General features: G+C 51.7%; 1 protein-coding gene across 9 annotated transcripts in view; it reads right to left on the minus strand.

Moving 5' to 3' along the window:
* DNAJB6 (DnaJ heat shock protein family (Hsp40) member B6) overlaps nucleotides 1–25,059 on the minus strand; it is a 55,168-nt gene that overhangs the window by 23,946 nt on the left and 6,163 nt on the right. For 5 of the 9 annotated variants that reach the window (XM_021079274.1, XM_021079276.1, XM_021079275.1 and 2 more), the window contains exons 2-5: nucleotides 12,563–12,653; nucleotides 9,486–9,595; nucleotides 7,647–7,706; nucleotides 6,521–6,631 (exon numbers count right to left, since the gene is read on the minus strand). In XM_021079274.1, the coding sequence (XP_020934933.1) occupies nucleotides 6,521–6,631; nucleotides 7,647–7,706; nucleotides 9,486–9,595; nucleotides 12,563–12,627 (346 nt within the window). In that variant the 5' untranslated portion in view covers nucleotides 12,628–12,653. Of the gene's footprint in view, nucleotides 1–3,551; nucleotides 3,906–4,791; nucleotides 6,632–7,646; nucleotides 7,707–9,485; nucleotides 9,596–12,562; nucleotides 12,654–15,047; nucleotides 15,279–25,059 lie in introns of those variants that run through there. The other 4 variants (XM_021079270.1, XM_021079268.1, XM_021079269.1 and 1 more) reach the window with 3 other exon arrangements.

The raw sequence follows: 25,059 nt of genomic DNA on the forward strand, positions 1-25,059 counted from the left end.
ATTTCCGCTGAACCACAAAGTCTTAATGTGCCACCCAGTACTCCTGCCTTCACTCCAGCAGGTGCAGGGGACACCACAGCCAGCTGCAGTGCCTGCTGAAGGCAGAGGGCACGGGGCCCTGGTAGGAGGAGGCAGTTGCCAGCCACGACCGCAGGCCCTGTCACAGAAACAGAGGCTGTCACGCCCGGAGGAGCTCCTCCTAATCCGTCACGACGGGGCTGGGGCAGATACACCAAAAACACCACGCACATCTTCGCTTCCTTGCCTCTTCACCCCCGAGTCACGTCACGCCACGAGCAGACTCTGTGCCAGTGTCTCCGCAGCGGGACATCCGAGGGCAAACCCAAGGGCCGCCCTCTTGTCTGGGGAAAGGCTGCAGCACAGTTACGGCCGCACAACTGTGACCTTGCCCTCGACTTTATCTGGCGAGGAAGCCGGGCTGAGGGAGCTCGGGAGGAGGGGTGTCGAGGTGTGCAGGCGCAGCTTCCGTGTCAACTGAAGGGGCCGCAGGTTCCCAGCGACTGGGTGTGTCCCTGAGGGGCTGCTGGGTGAGGGCAGCAGGTACATCAGCAGACTGGCCTCCCCAGTGTGGCTGGGCCCCTCCCATCAGCCGAGGGGCTGGAAAGACCGACCCTCCCGCAAATACAGGAGAGCGCTCCTGCCTGCTGGCCCTTGAACGGAAGGCCGCTGGCTCTTCCAGCGGGCGGCCTCGGGGCCCAAACCTGGGCTCAGCTCTGCAGACTCTGAAGGTGTCTGGCTCCTTAATTAAGCGAGCCGACTCCTCATACTGAATTACTTTAAGAAGAGATGCAGAGATACAGAAATACATACCCTGCTAGATCTGTCTCTCTGGGAACCTAAATACAGATGAGAAAACTTTCAGAGACATGGCCATGGTCACTCTGCCCATGTCTTAGCCAGGTCTTTGCATATGGCAACAATGCCACGTTCTGAGACACCGATGCTGCGGGCAACAGGCACAGGCCCAAGATCTGACTCTTTCTGGGTTCTGGTCATCCTTGATGACCAGACACCTTTCAAACCACCTATGACCTTGCTCTTCTCTTGGAAATACCAAACCAAATCCATCAATGTGATTATTTACAAAATACTAAAACTGACAATGTAAGTAACATCAAACTCAAGACAAAAAATACAGTGAACTGGATGTTGTGAAAAACTGAGTGCAAAATGTGCCATACCTACCTACATACAGAAAGACAAGAAAAAACTAAGTCCTAACAGGTTTAGAGCCATACATCCTCTTCAATTTTACCAAAATTCAATATCTGATATATTGAAGAACCACACCTAGTCAAGGGCCTTGGCCCACGCTGAACGCCAGCAGGAGCAAAGCTAGGTGCCATGACTACATGTGACCAACCACCTTCGCCCAGGTCCTGAAGGAAAGACTTCAGGGAATACAAACCCAAGCAGGGAGAGAGGCCTGCACTGTGACACCAGCCAGGCCCTTCAATCCACCAGGCCACACAGAACAACTGCACAAAAAGAAAAACGCCACAAGCTCTAAGCAGCACCCTGGGCAGCTCGAACAAAGGAAAAGAGTCATGTTACACCACAGCTTCAAAGCGAAAATACAGCAACCCTTCGCAAAGGGGAAGCGCTCGAAATGCGAAGGCCTCCGGGAGCAGAGGACTTCAACGAGAGGGCCTTGCAGTAACCCCGATACCACAGGCTACAACCACTCCTCCGCAACTCAAACCGCTCTCCACGTTCCGAAGTAGAAAAGAACGTATCTGAAAGGAACCTCAAATCAACAGAGTCGGGAGCTAAGAACTCGCCAGAGCATCACACTAGGTGCTGGGGTACACCGGTCCAGTGCCAAGCAGGAAGCACGTCGTCACAGGCACCAAATGAACGTGCTTTCCCCGCTCCAACACAATGATTCTGCTACAAAACAGAATTTCTAGCTACACTGTAGTCTGGGTTGGAGCCCTCTGTTTTCTAATGGTACCAAAAATCTATCCAAATGGTCCTATTTCACCCACCCGAGAGCACCACCCCTCCCAGGAGGAACCTGGAGGTGACAGAGTCGCCCTCTGGCTGCATCACCTCTGCTGCCATCTCACCGCCTCACAGGTGGTGCTGCACCTGCTCAGCCTCCCTGCATGTGGGCAAACCCACCTCGCCCTGCACCTGCGGCCACAGAGCCTCTCCAACCAGGGGGACCGAAATTCCAGAGGAAGGGACTGTGGGCACGCCCTGCAAGGGACGCAGGAATCCCTGACATAAAGACCCTCAAAGCCAACTTGAGGCAGGGTGCTGGCTTCCCCTGGGGGAACCAAACAGCTGAACTGCTCTGGGGGCCCAGAAAAGTTCTCAGAATGACCCTCTCCTCTCCTCCTGGGGGCGAGGGTGGGGGGTGGGGTCAGAAACCTAAAGCCCACCCTGATAAGCAACCAAAAGGCTGAGGCTCACCAGCATGGTACCTACCCGTGTTCGCTGCAGATGAGGTTTGTTCTGGCTGCACCTGCAGCATGCAGAAGTTGCTGGGCCAGAGATCAGATCCACCATAGCAGTGACAAGGCTGCTAAGGCACCAGAGAACTCCCTAGCAGCTAATTTTCAGTGAAAGTGAATTCCTTTCAAATGCGAGCTCCACATGCAAGAGTCCCCAAATACAGACAGAAGAGCAATTCCTGCTAAGACCATCATCTCACCAGATCACAGCACCCCCCCCAGAGTGGGGGGGGGAACAAGCAGGGGCCCAGAGGGTTCCTCCAAGACCAGGGGCTGAACTGGGGCTTTGCAGTCAGTTCAAAGTCACACGAAAAGTACCTTAACAACTCCTGCAGGAGACCTAAGCCCTGTTTCTGCGGGGCCTTGGAGTCCTGCTCCCTGCCTTCTTCCCGATCACACGCGTGTGGGGACGTGCAGCACCAGGCACCTGCAGCTGCAGCTCTTGGTCCCCTGCGGGGCCGCCCACACTGCTGCACCTCTACCATCGCCGTGCGCTAGGCTGCCCTGACCTTCTCTCGGCCTCACCTCAAAGCGTCCCTTCTCTCCCCTTTCGGCACGCGCTGCTTCTCAACCGTGCAGACAGCTCCTTACACGTGAGAGCACATCCCGTGCAATTCCTAACCTCCAGGGCCAGGGAACACAACCTCACTGGAACACAGGGCCTCTGCGGACCACGCAATCACGACGGGCTCAGGGGCCCCATCCCGAATCGCCAGTGTCCTCACTGAACGGGGAAAACCGCCGGGGACACACCTGCAGTGGGGACTCCATGGGAGATGCCACCTGCATGCCAAAGACCATGAGAAGCCAGCAGGAGCTAGAAAGAGGCCTGGAGAGGGAACCAGCCCTGCCCACACCCTCGTCTCAAACTTGCGGCCTCCGGCGTGGAGCTTAGCTCTCAGGGTAGCCGCAGGACACTGGCTTGGCGTGGCTTCCAGGCTCCATAGGCACTCCCAGGGCGGGGGGGGGGCTGCAGCCAGAGGGCAGAGGCTCCCAGGGCCCCCACCCCTGTTGGTTCAGTCACCTCCAAGCTGGCGGGCACTGGCAGCAAATGTGCTTTATTCTACATACACTTTCGGTGGTGGAGGCCGGTGCCTCGCGGGAGAGGCGGCAGGGGCGCGAGCAGAGCCAGGAGCTCAGGCCCACCATCCTCGCCCGGCAGCTCCTCGCCCAGCAGCTCCTCGATGAGCTCCTCCGGGTCCCCAGGACTGGCCTGGGCCTCGTCCTCACTGGAGACAAACTCCAAGTCCTCGCTCGGGGACCCGCCCCCGCCCCCGCTGCAGCCCTCGCTGGGCTCAGTGTCACTGAGGAGCTCAAGCTCCTCGCTGGAGATCACGTCCAGAGCCTCACTGTCCTCGTCGCTCTGGCTGTCCTCCACCGCCTCCTCCTCAGGCTCCAACTCCTCGCTGGCCGCCTCCTCGAAGCCTGGGGGAAGAACGGCTGGCTCACCACCTCCCCGGGGGCGGCGTCCCGCCTGCAGTGCTCCAGCCCTGCCCCTGCACTTCCTCCCGCCTGGGCTCCCAGCCCGGGCTGCCCCCGAGCTAAAACAAACCCGCCCTCTGGCAGATTTGGGCTTTAGAACTTGGTCCGGGCCCCTCGCCTGAGGGTACATGTCACTGACCCGGCCTCCCAAACAGTCTCTCTGGCTACAACGCGAATGGGCAAAGGGACAGGTGCCAGAGGCTTTCCTACAGCAGGACATCGCTTTACTGGGACACCACCCTTTACAGTCAACCCCTGAACAGGCAGGCTGTCCCCCGAGGTACGAACCCTTACTCGTGTCCCCCACTCCCAGGGCTAGTGCCTGCGGCTGCGAACGTGGGGAGGACGGACGCGGAGCCAGCTAGCCTCGGAGGTCCTGCCCGCCCGCCCGTCTAGAGCCAGGATTCAGGGCCTTCCCAGAATCGGCAGCCCCGCGTCCTCTGCTCCCAGTGTGACACACTCACGGCGGGCTCCCAGGCACAGAACCGCTTCCGGTCTGTCCCGCATGCCTCCCACCAGCTCTCTGGTTCAAGTTTCCTCCTCCTCCATCTGGGGAGTCTGAAGTCAGACGTGGGGTTTCATCAAATGATAAATGCAAACTGAAGCTCAGAATGTCTTCTAGCAAATTCTGAGCTACGTTTTTGGTGTGGGGGGCACACAGGAGAGGGGGAAAGTCGGTGGAGTGAAAACCTAAGAAAATAACGCACGGCTATAAATGGGCATCACCCCAGGGTTGAGTCGACAGGGTCTGGCTACGGACATCCAGACCCAACGCTGCCAAAGCAGAGACCCCGGGCCCTAGGTCCGCTCAGACCTGCACGAGACCTACCGCCAGCAGGCTGCGCCGTTACTTCATACATGTAGTAGCCGTGGAGCAAGGCCTTTTCCTGACTGTAAATCCTGAGGGCCTGAAAATGGAAGTCGCCTACAACGCCTACGAGAACGGATGGGACAAGTATCACTCCACGCCAGTCCCGAGAAACCAGGAGGTGCCCACTGCTCCAACAGGAGCGTCTAGTACTGGCTTCCAGAGCTACAGGGACTGGGCTCTGAGCCCAAGAGCAAGACGCCTGCTGCCCGCCTCTCCCGAATACACAGAAATATCTGCTCGGATGAGGTGAGCAGCACGAGGCGGGACGCTCTCATGTACAAACTACATCCAATTCTAGAAAGAGCTGCGCAAGGACAATCATTTTTAACAGGAAAGCTTGGCCCAAGGGAAACACATCTTGGCCGCCATTCAAGCACAAATGGGCTCTTTCTGTGTACGTTGCCAGGCACGGGCTCGGGGAGGGCAGCCTGCCCTGGCCTCCTTCCCACCCCCAGCCCTTAAGGACCCGCCACCCCACGGCAGAGGCTGGGCCAACCTCGCCCAACACTGCCCTGCTCCCCTGAAACAACACATCTGGAGCTTGCTTCGAGGCTGTGATGAGCCACAAAGCTCATTCCAAGACTGGAAAGATCTTTAAAAGTCCGTGTTTTTCTTACGCTACGATTTCCTAAATACATGAAGGACAATTAATAAAGGACGCATGATTCTACTTCACATCCTATGTTTGTGTTTAACGGCAGCAGTTACGAATGCAAGGAAAGTCCTCAAAAAGGTTACACAGTCCCCCGCCTCGCCCCACAGGACCGCTCCCCTGGCTTAGCTCATGCTGTTCCATTTGTCCCTGAATCGGCTCACATACACTCGTTTACACACACAGCCCTCCCCGCAGGCTGCTTCCTTAAAAAGTCAGGCCACACCACGCTAAAAAGTTAGGAAAGTCCGAGCCGCGCCTGATGTAAACTGGAGGACTGCGGCTCCTGCGAGGCCCGGCACCCGCCAGGCACCGAGGCGCCTTGGTCCTCCCCGCGCCGCAGCGGCTGGTGCTGTGTGCAGACAGCTCCCTGCCTGAGGCTGCAGGTGGAGCTCAGTCTTTTCAACCAGCTGTGGGCACTGAAGGGGGCAGACCAGAACGCATCTCCCCTCAGGTAGACAGAGAGCTCACAGCGAACCCGGCCCTCCCAGGTCACCCAGCAACCAACTGCCCGCAGGAGGCAGGAGTCCGGAGTCCGACACAGGCCGAGTCCGGAGCGCGAGGCGCAGCTGGTGGGAAACCCTCCCTACGTGACACAGCCGCTCTCCTTCAGCACAGCGCTTCCCCAAACACCACCGCCGAGACGCCCTGCTCCAGCCGTGTCCACAGTCGGGAAATCCAGCAAGTGTGCACACCAACTGTCTCCGGAGGCCCAGTGTTTAACCAGACTATATGCAGCAAACGCACAGAGAGTTCACTGTCCATCAGAAACGGCACTTCCGAGCCCCCAGTGTCCACATCCTTCCCACGGCTAAACGAGGCAACAAGAGGAGGTTAATTAGAGCCAAACGCAACCGAGGAAATGAACGAGGTCAAGCTCTGGTGGTCTTGGTGTGCAAGGTGTAAATTCAGGAAAATCTTCCAGAGGGAGAAGAGACTGCACTGCCCAGACAGCACGTTCAAGGACAGCGATCAGCCCAAAGGGTACTCGTGAGCCGCAGACACACCTCAGCAACCTCGACCCACACAACTTACCGAAGAGGTCGAAAGAAAATGGATCCCTTCCACCAAAAAATTCCCTGAAGACGTCATCTGGATTTCGGAATGTGAAGCCGAACTCAAACGGACTGTCGAAATGACTTCCACCTGCAGAAGCAAGCGCTGCTCTCAGTTACACGTTCTCTGCACCGTGATACAGAGCATGACCTAAGCAGGAAACTGCGTCATAAACCTGACGCTCCTGAACTGCACTCGGCGCCCCCGTGGGGACTTCCTCGCCATCTCTGAAATTTAATCAGCACACAACTGATTTAATTAAGTCAATTAATTTAATTATGCTACTTCTATTTTTTGTTATGAAACTTTAGGTTACAACCAAGCAGGTGAAAATCACACATAAATGACTTGCGTATAGCTCATCTGGAGCACGGCCGTCCAAATGCTTAGTGCAGAGCCGGCAGAAGAGCAGATCGCTGCAGGAATTTTTCACCAAAAATACAAGTCCAGGCCTCACCACCAGAGGTAGTTACTATGGCAGTGACTTTGGCTTTTCACTAGAATCTGGGGTTTTCAGTTTGTTTGTTTTGGGTTTTGTTCTTGTTTTCTTTTTAGGGACACACCTGCAGCATATGAAATTCCCAGGCCAGGGTCGAAGAGGAGCTGCGGCCACCAGCCTCCACCACAGCCACAGCAGCGCCAGATGTGCAACCTCCGCTGCAGCTTAAGGCGATGCCAGATCTTTAATCCCTGAGCACAGCCAGGGACTGAACACATATCCTCACGGACCCTGCGTCGGGTTCTTAACCTGCTTAAGTTCTTAACGGGAACTCCAGAATCTGTTTCTTAAATCCTAAGGCTATTCTGACGTAACTTCGGGTACTGACTGCGAGGTACACACTCAGTGTGGTACCGTAAGGTTTAATGTCATTTCACGGTTTACAAAAAGTGCATCAATGTACGCTTTCCAGTGTAACAAAATGTTTCTAGGCTTTTCCAGCACATCAATCTCCCCTTCCTTCCCCACCACAGCCCGCTCTCTGGACTGCATCTGTACTTACTGGAAGACAACTGTCCAAGAGGAGTAACACACTGAACCCCCAGATGCCCTGTCATCAGACCACATCCTCATCCAGCTCAGAAAAACCAACATGTACACACGTACCTCCACTGCCACCGTTCAATCCTTCTTTGCCGTATTTGTCATAGATGTCCCGTTTTTTCGCTAGAAATTTAAAAAGACACGTCAGGAAAGACCAAGTTCTTTTCCCTCAAAATTCAATCAAGCGTTTCCAAAGTCACACACACGTTTCACGCTCAGTTTTACGGAGCTGGGCCTCCCGCAGGAAATGACGAGGGGAAGAGAAAGCATCAAGCCGCGCTCCTTCCCAGAGACAAGGCTCAAGACACTGGTCTCTGCTGCTCACAGCCACGCCGGCCCGTCAAAACCACGCCGCCAAGTGGCTAAAGCGTTCCAACCCTAGAAATGCACCTTCCTACAGCAAAGTCCAACTGGAGGACGAGAGAAAACAGCGGGGCTTGGTGAGGGCAGGAAGGAGATGAACTGAAAGCCCAGGCTGCGGCTACCCTCCTGGCAAGGCCACAGCCCAACCTGGCCTTGATGCTCTCTGTCCCTGGGGTCCTACCTTTTATGTTCCAGGATAAAAGACTACGATGCAGCCCTTCCCAGACATAGACTCTTTTTTCTCCTGGGGCCTGCGGAAGGGCCAGGCATCAAACCTGGGCCACAGGGTCCTTAACCCACTGGGCCACGGGAACTCCCACCCGGGCTCTTTTGACTCCATGTGTATTCCCCTAAAACCTCATGTTCTACAAAACTGTGCAGTAAAATAACAGACGTTACAGGTGAAACAAGTGTAGAAGCAGACCATTTAGAGCCAATTTTTGGTCATCAGAGCCTTACAAGATCAGTAACTGTGCATCTGGGAAGGTAAGTCCTGGAACTGAAGGCTGCCTGAGAGAATATGAAAAATACACTCTCCCTCAAATACAAAACCAAACGAAACACAACCCAGCATTTTTATGGGCATTTAAGGCTTCTCTTTCAGCCAAAAATCAAGTTTGAATTTAATCCTCCATTTTTCTAACACCCTTGGTCTGCGAAATCCACAAATTTGGGTGTGCTGGGCAGGAACACAAACAAGACAATGACAGTAACACGAACAAACAGCTGCTGGTGCAGTAAGATGTCTGGGCCTTCTCTGACAATGTGGGGGGGGGTCATCAGCGGAGCAAACAAGGATGGCCACATGCTCTTAACTGTTACCCTGGGGTGACAGGTACACAGAGCCCAGTTCTACAGCCCAACGTCTACAGTGGACCTGACCACAGGCAGCTGCTCTTGCAGCAAGTGTCCCCCACTGTGCTCAGTCTCCAAGCTCTGAAATGCCTCCGCCTTGACTCACACCAGGCCATCCAGTGCTGCTTCCTGGCAAGGTGGCGTCCGTGGCTTTCCAGTTTTCATGTGAGTCCCTGCAGTCTTCTCTGGATCCCAGGACCCACACGCGAGGCTTTTCTCACCAAGAACCCAGTGATTCATTCTATGTGGCCAACAGCTACCTTCTGCGTGATCCATGAAACTACGGCAACGGCCCTGACTCGGCCGACTGACAACCAGGTGTCAAGTCTGAGCCTCAGCTGCACACACAAGGCGCTGTCCCCTGAGGAAGGAACCCTCTCCAGCCCTAAGTCCCTATGTCAGCAGAGCAACGGGAGTGAGCGGTCGCACAGTGACCCGAGTCCTGTGACTGGCCCTGTCCCGTCAATCCTCAGGCCAGCGGTCGGGACGGCTTTAAAGGGACTGCCTGAGGAGCAAGTGGGAGGCCGGGGCGGCCCACGGCACTCACAGCTCCCCTACCTGGGCTGCCGGGAACAGGGACGTCGCATGTGCACACACAAACACTCTCCGGAAAGGCCACACCTCACTCAGCCACAGCCTCAGTCCGAGGCCCGGGGAGGGTCCGGCCCACACGGGGCTACTCACCGTCTGATAACACCTCATACGCCTCAGCAACCTGCTTGAATTTTCTCTCTGCTTCTTCTTTATTCTCCGGATTTTTATCTGGATGCCACTTCAGTGCCAGTTTCCGATACCTTAAAACACAATGAAAGGGTACTGGTCACAAAATCTCCACGGGCTTTGAGACATAAATAAGCAAGAACATGGCTCTGGAGCTGCAAACTAGTCACATTAACATCAGCTGCTACGGTAACATCTCCCTTCCCCCAGAAGAAAATAAACACATTCTAAAATCCAGACGCTGTCACTCAAACCAACTTCAAGAGAGAAAAAAATGTCACGATGTCTGAGGACCAACGTGCGCACAGAGCACCTCCAGGTGAGTGCAAAGGCCCTGACCACGGAGAGGAGAGACCCAACACGACTGTCCTCATCCCCGCGTCCCCCTCCCCTCTCCAGCCCACTGCCTGAGTATCTTCGGCCACAGTACAAATATTCCAGCAGCTTCCACAAGGTCAGTCTGCTCCAAGGTTCCAATTAATACTAACAAGCACATGCTATCCAAATCCAAAAAAAAAAAAAAAAATTCCTCTTTTCTAGTCAGAGAAACATAAGCAGCATACATTTGAGAGGGCACATGGGGGGGGTGCCCCTTAAAACCTAAGACTAGAACAAGAACAGACAGCCCTTTTAAAGCTTGGCAAGTTTTAATGCAAGGCTGCTGTGGTTCAATTAAATTACAGCATTTTAATCAAAAACCTCAGCTTACCTTATCTATAATGCTAAAACAGCACTCTTAAATTACTGTGGACCTAATCACGAAGTAGCACACCGAACCCCCAAACATGTGTAAGCCTCCAATTATAAAAATGGCAAACCATTTAAAAGACTCACCAGAAGGAACCAATGGTTTGTGCTTAGTGCACTCATTAAGAACGAAGAAATGGGGAGCTCCCTGGTGGCTCAGTGGATTAAGGACCTGGTGTTGTCACTGCTGCGGCTCTGTCACTTCTGTGGCATGGATTCGATCCCTGGCCTGGGAACTCCCACATGCTCGGACATGACCAAAAAGAAAAGGAAAAAGGAAAACAGTATGAGAACCTAGGATAAATTTCAGTTGTCTGTGCCTCGTGAAAGAGAACCAGTTTTTTAGATCCAGGGCCTGACAGCTTAAGTTAAGGGCTGTTCATGGTTTCCATGGTGGATGTGCAGGCTGAGGGTGGCCTCTGCGCACCACGGCCTCAGCGCGGGGAGCTCTCACTCAGGTAGAGGGAGGTGCACAGCCTGGGAGTCAAACGCAGAAAAGACCACAAGCTGTGACGGCAGGGCGCGGGGACGGCAGTCCTCAACGCAAGTGCCCTGATCCTCTCCCAGCAACAAGTGGACTGTCTGGATCATGTGTGCTGCCCACAACTACAACCTTCTCATTAAAAATAAAATAGGCCGCAGGAGCTCCTGCTGCAGTGCAATGGGACCGGCCATCTTGCAAGCACTGGGGGACAGGTTCGGTCGGTCCCAGCCCGGCACAGTGGGTAGAGGAGACCACAGATGCAGCTCTGATTCTACCCCTGGCCTGGGAACCTCCACATGCCCCAGGTGCAGCTTTAAAAAGAAAAACGTGCTGCAGCAGTTTAACAGTCCAGCACTATCTGTGCAGCGGCTGGAGTCGCTGCTGAGGCACAGGTGCAATCCCAGCCTGGTGCAGTAGGTTAAGGATCTGGCATTGCTGGGGAACTTCCATGTGCCACGAGCCCAGAAATAAATAAATAAGTAGCCTAAATTCTGGTCCCAGTCAATAGTTATTCAGCTGTACACTTAATAGAAAAATCTTGCTTCTTTCCAAAGTAACAGCATTTTCTAAATTCGCACATCCAAGTCATCCGAGAGACACTGACAGGCACACGAAGGCGTGGTTCTCCACCAGTTAATAAAAGTGCTGTGCACACCACCCTTTACTCAACAACAGCACGGTATTTCCAGCTGTACCAAAGCTGGTCCTGGTTGTAACCATGACTGGCTTGGAGAAAGCCCCCAGCCCACTGGTGACACAGCTCTAAGGTACGTCCTTGGCCACCTGGTCCCACCTGAGCAGGCTGTTCCTACTGTTTCTCGGCCAAGGTTTGACACAAGGATGTTCTGCCAGCAGCTTCAGGCATGCCCAACAGAGCAGTCAACCTGCTGTACTAGCTGAGCATTTTTAAATGAACTGCTTGGTTCAAAAACCTTTAATTTCCATCAGCAGACCTACCAGGTCGAATAGCACAGACTTCCTTATGTCTTAATAAAAAAGCCACTTCTGGGAGTTCATGCCGTGGCTCAGCAGAAACACATCTGACCAGTATCCATGAGGATGCAGGTTTGATCCCTGGCGCCACTCGGTGGGTTAAGGATCTGGTGTTGCTGTGAGCTGTGGTGTAAGTCGCAGATGCAGGTCCAATTCGACCCCTAGCCTGGGAACCTCCACATGCCGTGGGTGTGGCTCTAAAAAGACGAAATAAATAGCGAGCCAAGTTCCCGCAACACTAACTGGCACCTGCTTCCCAATCGCTCCAGGCTTACTCGTTAGTCGGGAACTACGCTCACAACCTGCAGAAGCTAAGGACATCCTCTGCTCGGCACTCCTGTCAAATTAAACAGACCCCATCTGTGACCTGAGACAGGTGGCTCATGGGGGCCAGGCCCTGTCACAAAGCCGCAGGTGGCACAGACAGGGTGCAGGACCAGAATGGAGGGAGTCACGCAACGGGGGAGGCACTACGCCAAGGACTGGAGTGGCAGGTGGGACACGCGCCAAGGTCACAGTTTGGGGATGACTTCACATCCTCACCAAGTTTTTGATCTAATTCCAGCAAAACTGGAATCCACTGTCCCAAGGCAAAGTAATAGAGGAAACCACGTGACCTTCTCCCCACATGACAAGTGGTTAAGGTGGGTGTAGGTCTGACAAGGCAAGCTTGAACCGGCTAGCTGCCTAAACTGAACACTGGATCAGGGCATTCCAAGACTGCCCGACGCTACCTGCCACAGGCACTGTGAAGTGACATGACAATGACCAGCGTACAATTGCACAGATTTATTATTTCAGAAATAGAATTACTTACGCCTTTTTAATATCCTCGGCTGAGGCATGTCTCTGCACGCCTAGAACTTCATAGTAATCCACCATGTTTTAACAGGCTGTTGGAACCAGTCCTGCAATCAGAAACCCGTGGTCAGAGACAAGGCTGCCAAGGCTGGGCTGGCTGTGGGGGTGGGGACAGAGCAGGAGAGGGAGGGGTCACCTTGCCCAGGCACTGACCACCAGCCTGTGGGGCTGGGGCCTCGTCTGGGAACTGATTGCAAGGCTCATGCCCCAAGACCCTTCTTGACCAGGGCAGGCGGGGGGAAACACCCAGACACAGGACCTCTGAAATAGACTAAGAATAGCCTAAACTAAATAAAACTGACAGGTGACTGTGGCCGAACTGGTGCCACGGGCACCAGCCAACACGCCCCTGGTCAATGTTGTGTTTTCTGGATACAGGCTATGTGCCGGGAGCTTCAGTGCTCGCCTCAATCCCTGCACTCCTGTGCCAGGCACTGGGCAAGCCTGTGAGCCACCTGATGAACACAGTGTCCCTGCCCTGGGCAGGCCACACAGAAACACCTTCCACAGTCAGGCACCCTCACCAGGGACCAGCGCCCGCCCACTGTCCCATCCCCACAGAGAAAAAGGAAACGGCTCTGACTCAAGGCTATTCCTGTAACTGCCCCCCTCTGGCCTCACCATGCCAGGTCAATCTGACAGGAAAATAAACAGATGGTCCCCCTGCTGTCAGTACTGATGAGAAAGTGCCCTAAGGTGGTGCCTTCAGGGGGCACCAGCAGCAGAGACCTGCTGCACCTCCTGCAGGGGCAGGACCACGAGCGCCCCCCCACCCCCGCCACTCCTACCACCTCTAAGAGAACTCAGCCTCAGCTGCCACACACCAAACACAAACTACACATGTGTTCCCTCTTAGGACGGGAAGTCCAACCACTGACTTCTTTAAATCTACTGGCTAAATTACTTCATTAACCCAATGACCAAAAACTTACATGAAAAAGGCCTATTCCACAAAAGAGGACAAAACCATTTCACCCAATAAGGCAAGCTCTTCCGTCAAGCAACTGTGCCCAAAACTGAAGCTAGGTTTTCTATAATCTTCCCCAAAAGTCTAGTATCAAATTTTCAAAGAAATGTTTTAATTGTAAACAAATACATGAGATCATAACCTCCGCGAGGCCAGGGTGCTGAGGCTGAACAATGTCAAGGTTAAGTAACTTCACAACTGGGAACATTCCCTGTCTCAAAGCAGGATGCACAGGGGCATGACAGTCCTACTCCCGACACTGGGAGCAACGCTGGTGGGGAAAAGTATCACAACAGACAGGTCCACCTGTTCCCAGGACTGTCCGCAGGGCGGGGCACACCTCTGCCCTTGCACCCCCGTCACAAGCTTAGAGGAACTCCACGTAAAAGGGTCGGAGAGAAGATGAGATCCCCTTGGTACCAGTCCAGGGACCTGATGCAAAAAACAACTTCAAAGTATCGGGAAATACTCCAACCCAGAAAGCCCTCCTGTGTTTTCTGGGCGGGCCTGGCTTCTGCGGCACAGGAAGCAAAGGGCTGTCTGGGGTGGAGGGCCACAAGGTGACGTGGGCGCCTCAAGAGGCTCTAAGTGCAAGAAAAGGCGGCGAGAAAAACTTTTGCCACGGAACTGCAAAAGGGACACCCCTGGGAATGCAGAATGAAATGTCTCTACCTTCATTAGCCTGCGATGCCCCAAGCTCTCCCAAACCACCAAATCGCAGGGGAAGTATCTCTACAGCCCAGGTCACAGACTCCAGCAGAAAACATAATCCCTGCTGAAGATGAGCTGACAAGCACAAGGAAAGCAACAGGGCGAGTAAGAGCTAGGTAGAATACCTCCAAGACAGCGAAATAAGAACCACCCAACAGGTCCAGAACACACACTGACGTTATCATAAAATAAGGACAGTAAGAACGGAAACCACGCGGGGGGCGGGGGTCCCTGCTGTTCCAGAAGTCATCCTCATCCTAACTGCAGAAACATTAGCATGGCCACTGGAATCTAAAAGCAGTGGTGTGGAAGCGAGGCCTGAAAAAATTACCTGTGAGGGAGAGACATGGAAACAGTAAGACGGTAAAACACAGTATCGCACACAGTAAACACAGTATCGCCGAAGAAAAGCAGGAGGCCGAGGTCAAGGGGCGCTAGGTGACAGCGGAACTGGCCCAGCCCTCTCCAGAGCTCATCACCCCCAGGGCCAACGCCTCCTTTTTCCCAGCGCGATGGATTTACGGTGTAAACCTGACATTCTGATACGTGTATACTACACGAACTACAGCCGAATTACTACAGTCAAATTACTGAACACGGCCACCACCTCACTGTTTCTTTCCCGTGCAGAGAACACCTAGGGCCTCCTCCCAACAGCCTTCGAGGTGCGTGACGGCATTACTATCAGAGAAACTCCCACCAAGCAGGCGCTCGCTCCCCCGACCTGCCCCATCTCCCCTTCTCGTCTGGGCACCGGCTGTACCTCCGACAGACCGTGCTCCGTCCCCAGGGGCGCACTCTCGCCTGCTTTGTTTCTCAGAGCACTGCCTTCTCCGACGCCCCGTGTAAGACGCAGCTTCCGCCCTTCTGAGTCTGGCTGATTTCACCAGCACACCATCCGCCAGGTTCCTCACGCGTGCTAGGATCTCCCACTTTTTGAAGGCTGAGTAATACTCTGCTCTGAGGGTCAGGTCACTTTGGGGCCTCTCACCATCTGGGGGCACAGAGAGCTCTAGGCTATTATCTGGGCAGCCGCAAGGAGCGCCCGCAGCTAAAATGGAAGGCTACACACTCGCAGAAGACACAGCTGAGCAAGCAAGCTGACAGAGACCAACCCTGACGGTGTCAGTTATACGCAGCATCCCCAAGAGCAGAGACGGCACGATGGCGGTCCCCCGGGCCGAGGCACTACGCTAGGGAGACCTAATGCCTAGCAGAGCGACTACTGCCAACAGTGCCTGTCACACACTCTGGTGCTAAGATGCTAGGCCCCAAATGTCCTCGGGGCAAAACAGAAATGATACTTTCATAATGAGAGTGTCCGCTAACTCAGGTGTAACCACAATGCAACAATATAAATGATTCCAACCAGCATGTCATCTCAAATCAACTACATCTCAATTTCTAAAAACAAAGTTTTAAAAAGAAAACGGAGGCCATCCCCGTTGTGGCTCCAACTAGCACCCATGAGGTCGTGTGTTCAATCCCTGGCCTCGCCCAGTGGGCTAAGGATCTGGCGTTGCCGTGAGCTGTGGTGTCGGCCACAGGTGCAGCTTGGAGTCCACGTGGTTGTGGCTGTGGAGCAGGCTGGCAGCTGCAGCTCTGATTTGGCCTAGGAACCTCCACATGCCACACGTTGAGGCCCTAAAAGAGAAAAATCAAGAAAAATCAAGAGGGCGGGCTGCACAAGTGTACCTTTTGAGGAAAAAAGCATAGAAAAGAGTGTAAAAAGGCTTTTTAACAAAAACTCAGCCTTAACAAAACCCTTGTAGCAGGCATTAATTCTCAGTGTTCTATAAACATCAATTCAATTCAAATACTTCAATAAAACAATAACTAAAGACTGAAGACATCCTAAAAGCAAGCTTGTTTCTTCAGCTTTAACTGTTAACTGTTAACTGACAGACGCTGGGTAAGGTCAAAGTGCACCTCACGAACCTTCACTTCATTCAAACCGAAGTTCTAAGACACTACAATTGACCTTTGGGTAACTAAGTCTGAACCGCACAGGTCCACTTGTACGCAGATTTTTTTCAGCGAATATACTGGTGGAGTTTCCATTCTTTTTTTTTTTTTTTGTCTTTTTGCTATTTCTTGGGCCGCTCCCTCGGCATATGGAGGTTCCCAGGCTAGGGGTCCAATTGGAGCTGTAGCCACCGGCCTACACCAGAGCCATAGCAAAGCGGGATCCGAGCCGCGTCTGCAACCTACACCACAGCTCACAGCAACGCCGGATCGTTAACCCACTGAGCAAGGGCAGGGACCGAACCCGCAACCTCATGGTTCCTAGTCAGATTCGTTAACCACTGCGCCACGACGGGAACTCCTTTTTTTTTTTTTTCCATTCTGATGCAGCAGTATCAGCGGTGTCTTGGGAGCACTGGGACATAGGTTCGATCCCCAGCCCGGCACAGTGGGTTAAAGATCCAGCGTTGCTGCAGCTTAGGGGGCAGCTGTGGATCACAGTTGATCCCTGGTCAGGAACTTCACACTGCCATGGGGTGGTCAAAAAAGGGGGAGAAAATTGGTAAATTTTTTGGAGATTTGCAACAACCTGAAAAAACTCACAGCAAAAGCATGTACCTAAAAAGATTGAAAAAATTTAGGAAAAGTTACATCACAAATGTAAAAGGTATACTGTAGATACTAGTCTATTCTTATATAGGCATAAAGTGAATTATACTTAATATAAAATTAGTAATATTTTAGTTCTGTTTTATAACTTTGCTTTCAAAGAATTCTATTATGCACTGTGTACCTCTCCCTCCCATCACAGCAGGTAAGTGGTTTTTAAAAATGCAACAATGTTTCCAATACTGCATTATGAATAAGTGTGAATACTGTATATCAAAAACTTTGTAACCTTTCATTCATTGTGGAGAGGCTAGGCTATCATGGAGTAATTCTATCCATTATACTAGGCAACCATAAAGCAATCATACTGCTGCTGCTTCATGATTTAACGCATGAATCATCATACCTATAAACAAACATGAATTTCATCTGAGGCATATGGAAGTTCCCAGGGTAGGGGCTGAATCCGAGCTGCAGCTGCCAGCCTACACCACTGCTACAGCAACTCAGGATCCATGTCACATCCATGACCTAAACCACAGCAACACTGGATCCTTAACCCAGTGAGCGAGGCCAGGGATCAAACCCACAACCTCATGGAAACTAGTCAAGAGTGGGGTTTTTTTTTTTTTTTTGCTTTTTTTAGGACTGCACCTGCGGCATATGGAGGTTCTCAGGCTAGTGCTTGAATCAGAGCTACAGCTGAGGCCTATACCACAGCAACAGTGGATCCAAGCTACACCTACAACGGATGCCGCAGCTTGTGACAATGCCAGATCCTTAATCCACTGAGCAAGGCGAGGGATCAAACCCACATCCTCACGGACACTCTATCGGGTTCCTAACCCACTGAGCCACATCAGCAACTCCCACATTATCTATTCATGTGTTGTCCTGTGTTAGATATACATATAACATCTACAGCATTTTGTATCATATGATACTGATGAGGTCCTGATAATTCATCTTCTCAAGAGATAATATAAACATACAGTATCAATAAAAACAATACAGTAAGCCTGTTTTTCATATATATATATATATATATATATATATATTTTTTTTTTTTTTTTTGCTTTTTAGGGCCACACTCGTGGTACATAGGAAGTTCCCAGGCCAGGGGTCTAATCCAAGCTACAGCTGACGGCCTACGCCACAGCCACAGCAACACCAGATCCGAGCCGTGTCTGCAACCTACACCACAGCTCATGACAACACCGGATCCTTAACCCACTGAGCAAGGCCAGGAATCGAACCCACAACCTCATGGTTCCTAGCCAGATTCGTTTCCACTGCACCACAATGGGAACTCCTATAATTTTCTAGTATTTTCTCGAGTTTCCTTTATCTTAAAAATACAGCACGTGACACATGTAACACACAAACTATGTTAACAGTAAGGCTTCTGGTCAACAGAAGACTATTAGCCAAGTTTTGGGGGAGTCAAAAGTCATATAAGGAGTTCCCACTGTGGCACAGCAGGCTAAGGATACAGCATGTGCGGCAATACACATGCGGCTCGGATTCACTCTCTGGCCCAGAAATTTCCATATGCTGCAGATGCAAGCAAAAAGTCATCCACAGACTTTTCCACTGCAACAGGTCAGCACCCCTAACCCCCACGTTGTTCAAGGGTCAACTGGACACTGTTGTGAGACAGAAAAATGCAAGCTCACAGGGCAGGAAAGAGGCACGAGGCAAACACTACGAAAGGGTGTGCATGGCAACAGGACTCTGAGGCAGGAAGCACAGAAATGTGGGCATTTTTAGGAACGTCACAAGGATAAACATGGAATTCTAAAACTAACATGCCCTCAAAAACATCCAAGTCAGGAACAGCATTACAAGGCAAAAAGGAAACTTTCAGGATGCCAGGGGCCAGGGAGGGGGAGTTACTGTCTGACGGCGAGAGTTTCACCGTGGGAGGTGAGGACGTTCCGGAGACAAGTGCCGATGAACACACAGCAGAGCGCACGTCACACCACCAGGGTGTTCACTTGGAAACAGGGCACATCCTGTGTTATGAAACAGTAAGTTACGGTGTTCCCATCATGGCTCCGTGGAAAAAACCTGAAGACCATTCCTGAGGACGCAGGTTCGATCCCTGGCCTCACTCAGTGGGGGTTAAGGATCCGACGTTGCTGTGAGCTGTGGTGTAGATTTCAGACGTGGGTTCAATCCCTGGCCTCGCTTAAGGATCCATCGTTGCCGTGAGTTGTGGTGTAGGTGGCAGACATGGCTCGGATCCTGCGTTGCTGTGGCTGTGGTGTAGGCGGGCAGCTGCAGCTTCAATTCGACCCCTAGCCTGGGAACCTCCACGTGCCATGGATGAGGCCCTAAAAAAACAAAAGACAAAAATTTTTTTAAAGAAAGCCCTGGAGTTCCCGTCATGGTGCAGTGGAAACGAATCCAACGAGGAACCAAGAGGTTGCGGGTTTGATCCCTGGCCTCACTCAGTGAGTTAAGGATCCAGTGTTGCCGTGAGCTGTGGTGTCAGTCGAAGATGTGGCTCGGATCTGGTGCTGCTGTGGCTGTGGTGTAGGCTGTCAGCTGTAGCTCTGATTCGACCCCTAGCCTGGGAACCTCCATATGCCACAGTTACGGCCCTAAAAAGACAAAAAAGAAAAGAAAAAGTCCTTGGATCAAAGAAATCAAAGATATTAGGATATATTTACAAGTACATGAACTACATATCAACTGACCAAAGTGAAATTTAGAACCTCAAATATATTAATAGTTCTAGACGTTAGAAGGTTAAGAACTCAGACTACAAGATTTGCCAATCTTGACAATATAAAAATAAGTATCCTGGAGTTCCCATTGTGGCACAAGAGAAACAAATTCAATTAGTGACCATGAGGCTGTGGGTTTGATCCCTGGCCTCGCGCAGTGGGATAAGGATCTGGCATTGCTGTTGCAGAGGCAGCTCGGATCCTGCATTGCTGTAGCCATGGTGTAGGCCAGCAGCTGCATCTCTGACTCGACCCCTAGCCTGGGAGCTTCCCGATGCTGTGGGTGCAGCCCTGAAAAAGAAAAAATAGGGAGAAAAAAATCTATGTGATTACTATTTTCCTGTAATTCCTTCGACTTGATGTTAAAATTCTTTTTTTTTTTTTTTGTCTTTTTTAGGGTCACTCCCGCGGCATATGGAGGTTCCCAGGCTAAGGGTCGAATCGGAGCTGTAGCCACCGGCCTACACCACAGCAACACGGGATCCGAGCCGCATCTGCAACCTATACCACAGCTCACAGCAATGCTGGATCGTTAACCCACGGAGCAAGGACAGGGATCGAACCCGCAACCTCATGGTTCCTAGTCGGATTCGTTAACCACTGCGCCATGACAGGAACTCCTAATGTTAAAATTCAATTAGCTGGGATAGATACGTAACAGAGAAACCAAAATACTAGCTGGAGAAAGTCCCTTTGGGTAGGTGGTTATTCAGTGTTGAGTTTCTTCTTTCAATTGGTTCTGGATGTGTTCCATAAAAAGGGAATTTGTTTTAGATACAATCACTTATCAGCACCCGATCATAAAAGGATTCCTCACTGGTAGTTACAAAATTCAAAGCACACTGGTTGGCCCTCAAGAGCAGCAAGGTCAGCCTAGAGGTCACCACTCACAGAAGAGAAGGCCAGTGGGAGCAGCGCAGCTTCACCCCTGCTGCCACTAGACACAGGCAAGAGCAGCAGCCAGCACCTCCTTATCAGGCCTAACTAGCTATGCCTTCTCTCGCCTCACTCAGAGCCCCAGAGGGGCTGCCCAGGGGCATCTCGGCAGTGCCCAGCAGTGACAGAGCTGCGAGGAAACACGACCAGTCTGCCCAGGATGAAGCTCCCCTTCCCCAAAAGCCGAACCAGCACCTGAGCCGCATGTGACCAGAGGTCACCTGGGGTCAGATGCCACAGCTTAGACACTTTTGCTACCAACTCAAAGCTTGTGCTCTCCTAAGTCCAGATCTAGAATGCAGGGCCAGTGCCTGCAGAGATGATGGGGGCCGTTGGCGCAGACATGGGCACACGGGCTTGGGCTGGGGGCCAGCCCGCCCTCGGTGAATGCTGTGACCACGGGTCAGTCACAGGGACTGAGGTAGCACAAGACCATCACCCATTACAGGGCCTGGGACACAAGCACCACTCACGCCAATGCTGGCTCTTCTCTCTAGAAGGGAGAAGGTTCAAATGAACTGAAGGAGACCAATCAGACGCCCTTCTGGCAAAAAACTCCTGGCACAGCCTGCCTCCACAGTCCCGGTCCCGTCCAGTACCAAGCCCCCCCCCCCCCGCCCCCGCCACACGACACTTAGTCCGACTTCAGGCCAAGAGGAAGACCCCCCCCCATCAACTTCCTGCCGTTTGACTGCCCAGGGCCCTAAGCACACAGGGTCTCCTGGTTCCCCTCCCACCTGCCCCCCTCAATGCCCCACATGCTAAATACCGAAAGACAGGGGCTCAAAGCCCCTTTCCCATCTTCCTCTCCGAGTTTCCATCCGCTCCATTCATGCAGCAGTGATTCCCTAACGTGAGCTCCAGTCCTAGGTCTCACTTCAGACGCAAATAGACAGCTGGCATCTTGATGTGGCCACCTGGCCCTCTGACAAATGTCCCGAATAGAACACAACCAAATCTGACCCTCGGTTCTCCCCACCTCCCACACCTGGTCTGTCCCCAGTAAAGTCTACCCCCAGCTCCCAAGCTGCTTCCACAACACAGCAAATTAACCCCATTTTCCTGGTTTAACTGCAGGATCTCTCAAATCCCTTCGCTGTTCTCTGTCTTCAATGACACCAGATACCCTACTCAGAAATACTGTGGGGCCTCTTCGCACAGCAAGGCCGCCTATAAATACACAGACGCTATCACAACACATACAACGCGCCCTCCAGCACCAGACAAAACCAGCTCTACAGGACACCATCCGCTCCAGTGGGGATTAACAGAGGGGCACTTTACCGCACCAGCTACTGCTAGGTCTGGGGCAGCAAAAAGGTACAAGATGAGCCTAGGACATACTGTCAACAAAATAAAAGATGCTAACACAAAGTACAGATCTGATCAAGAAAAACAAGGCAAGACTGTACAACCGTGCCAGCGTGAAGGTGACTAATTAAATGGTAACTGAGAGTCCCCGTTGGGGCTCAGCAGCTAATTCATCACAACAGAGTGTCCATGAGGATGTGGGTTCAATCCCTGGCCGTGCTCAGTGGGTTAAAGATTCAGCACTGCAGCAAGCTGTGGCGCAGAACACAGATGTGGCTCAGATTCAGTGTGGCTGTGGTGGAGGCCTCAGCTGCAGCTCCAATTCAACCCCTGGCCCAGAAACTTCCACATGCCACAGGTGTGGCATAAAAAGAAAAAAGATAACTGAGTGCCATCTGGGCTCCTGGACTGGTGTCTGGGGCAAGAAAAGAATGTCAGGGGAACACTGGTGCGAAGTCTGTAGGCACCAGCACAGTACCAACATGAATTTCTAGTTTGGATCAACGCACTGGTCACACATGCTGTATTAAGGAAGGCTGGGCAAGGGGTATACATGGAAACTGGTACATCCTTACAACTCAGCAGTAAATATAAAATAGTTTCAAAGCAAAAAGTTAAAAAATAAGTCAAAAGACAAAGTACGGCCAGGTCAAAATGACATGGAACAAAACTGACGACGCACCCACAGACCAGAAGGGAATCTGAGCCGCAGAGGGACTGCCACACCTTTTTCCTGCCAGTTTTGCTGCGATGCAACGAAGGCACAGCTGAGCTGGGCAGTATGATGAGCTGCTTACACGATTATCACAGTTCATCAACTATCTTAGGGATATGTGTTTTTTCCTTGTGATGAGAACTCTCATGATGAGAACACACAGCAGTATTAACTAACTTCTTCTGTTGTACATGACAGCCCCAGGGCTTATTTCTCTTACAAATGGAACGACTACCATGCACTTCAAGCACACATATCAGAATTAAAAAGTCAAGCATTTACTATACGCCCTTCCCACGCAAACCACACTTGAAACCAAAGAGTTGACAAGCCAACATAAGAACTCCAGCCAATATATGATAGAATTCAAAAAAAAGCTATTATCCTAAAACCCCACTAAGAGTGGTTCTCAAGGCACAGACTTGGTCCAGCAGCACTGGCACATTCTTGTTAAACAAAACGGACCTTTTAAGAAGCCAAGTTCAAACTTTGCTTCATAAAGCACCCCCACTACAAAAACCACTAACTAGTCCAAATCTCCTCGGCCTGAACAGACCCCAGGAAGCAGCCTTAACTGCAGTTAAGCCTTAACTACAGTTAAAACAGTCCCCACTCTTCTTCCCGCTGAACAGTGGGGTCTCCAGGGAGCAGAGTTCAGCACTTTGCTCAGGTTACAGGATGCATCTGAATGGCTCATCCACAGGGGAGGGAGTGGGATGGACTGGGAGCTTGGGGTTAATGGATGCAGACTACTGCCTCTGGAATGGATGAGCAATGAGATCCTGCTGTGTAGCACTGGGAACTCTGTCTAGTCACTCATGATGAAGCATGATAATGTGAGAAAAAAGAATCTATACATGTATGTGTAACTGGGGCACCCTGCTGTACAGTAGGGGAAAAAATAATGTATTGGAGAAAGTTTAAAAAATTAAGTACATAAATAAATTGCTCATCCACACAGTTTTCCTCGAGCATTGAAACTTCATGAAGTTTTCACTCCCTAGGCTATCACATCTTTGCAATTACTCCAAGAACACGACTATGGTCCCTGCTGTGAGCAACCTCCAAAGCTGCAATTCCTTGACCCAGAACCCAGCACTGATAAGGACAAGCTCCAGCGGCACCAGCGGAAGGTAAGAGGACCACCAACCACCACACTTCTGCCCACGCTGACTCAGTCGCCCATGCCTCGGCAACTCTCCTGGGAAACACAGGACGACCAAAGCAAGCTCCGCTAAGCCGTCTCTTCTTTTTTCATTTTTAAAACATTAATTTTCTCTGAAGTACAGCTATTTACAATGCTGAACCAAATTCTGCTGCAGAGCAAAGAGACTCAGTCACACGTACACATATTCTCTTTCTATTCTTTTCCACCGTGGTCCATCCCAGGAGACGGGATAATCGTTCCCTGGGCTCTAGAGGAGGACCGTGTTGTGCATCCATTCTGAATCGAAGTTTTCTGCCTGTGGAGTGGCTGAGCACTGAGACCCTGCTGTAGGGCACAACGAACTATATCTAGTCACATGTACTGGAACAGGATTTGAGGATAATATGACAAAAACAATATATATATATATGTATGACTGGGTCATTTTGCTGTACAGCAGATAGTGACAGAACACTGTAAATCAACTACAACGAAAAAGAATAACAATCTTTATAAACAAAAAAATCTAATAGTTTGCCCTATCCACGAACCCCAAACTCCCACTCCATCCCACTCCCTCTCGCCTCAGCAACCAGGCAACCAGAGGTCGGTTCCCTAGGTCTGTGAGTCTGTTTCCGTTGTGTAGATGGGTTCATTTGTGCCATTTTTTTCCTCTTTAGGACTGAACTATGTCCTACGGAAGTCCCCACGCTAGGGATCTGCAGCGGTCAGCCTACACCAGACACAGCCACGCTAGATCTCAGCCACATCTGCAACCTACAGTGGAGCCTGGGCAATGCCGGAACCTCACCCACTGAGCAAGGGCAGGGGTCAAACTCCTATGTGTGCCCTATTTTAGATTTCATGTGTAACTAGCAAACGTCCACAACAGACGATTAAGATGTGGTACATACATACACACAACAGAACGAAATCAAGCCATTCACAGCAACATGACAGCAACTAGAGCTGATTGTACTAAGTGCAGTGAGTCAGAAAGGGAAAGCCCTGGTGCTTTTAAGCCTGCAGCCACGTCCTGCCTCCTCCTCCTCCTATTCCCCTTGTGCAGCTGGGCTCTTCCGGTAAGTGGAGTTTACAGCTTGCTCGGTCAATTCCACCTTGGCCCTCTGGCCCAACGGACAGAAACTTCCCCGATACTAACCACACACTCACATTCAGTAAAAACCACCATGTGGAAGTTCCCATCACAGCCCAGAGGAAACGAACCTGACTAGTACCCGTGAGGACACAGGTTCGATCCCTGGCTTCGCTCAGTGGATTAAGGATCCGGCGTTGGCTTGGGTAGTTGATGTGGAGTGGACTCAAAAAAAAAAAAAAAAAAAAGAGAATACTTCCATTC

Source organism: Sus scrofa, chromosome 18, assembly GCF_000003025.6.
Source record: "Sus scrofa isolate TJ Tabasco breed Duroc chromosome 18, Sscrofa11.1, whole genome shotgun sequence".
In the NCBI taxonomy this organism is placed as follows: Eukaryota; Metazoa; Chordata; class Mammalia; order Artiodactyla; family Suidae; genus Sus; species Sus scrofa.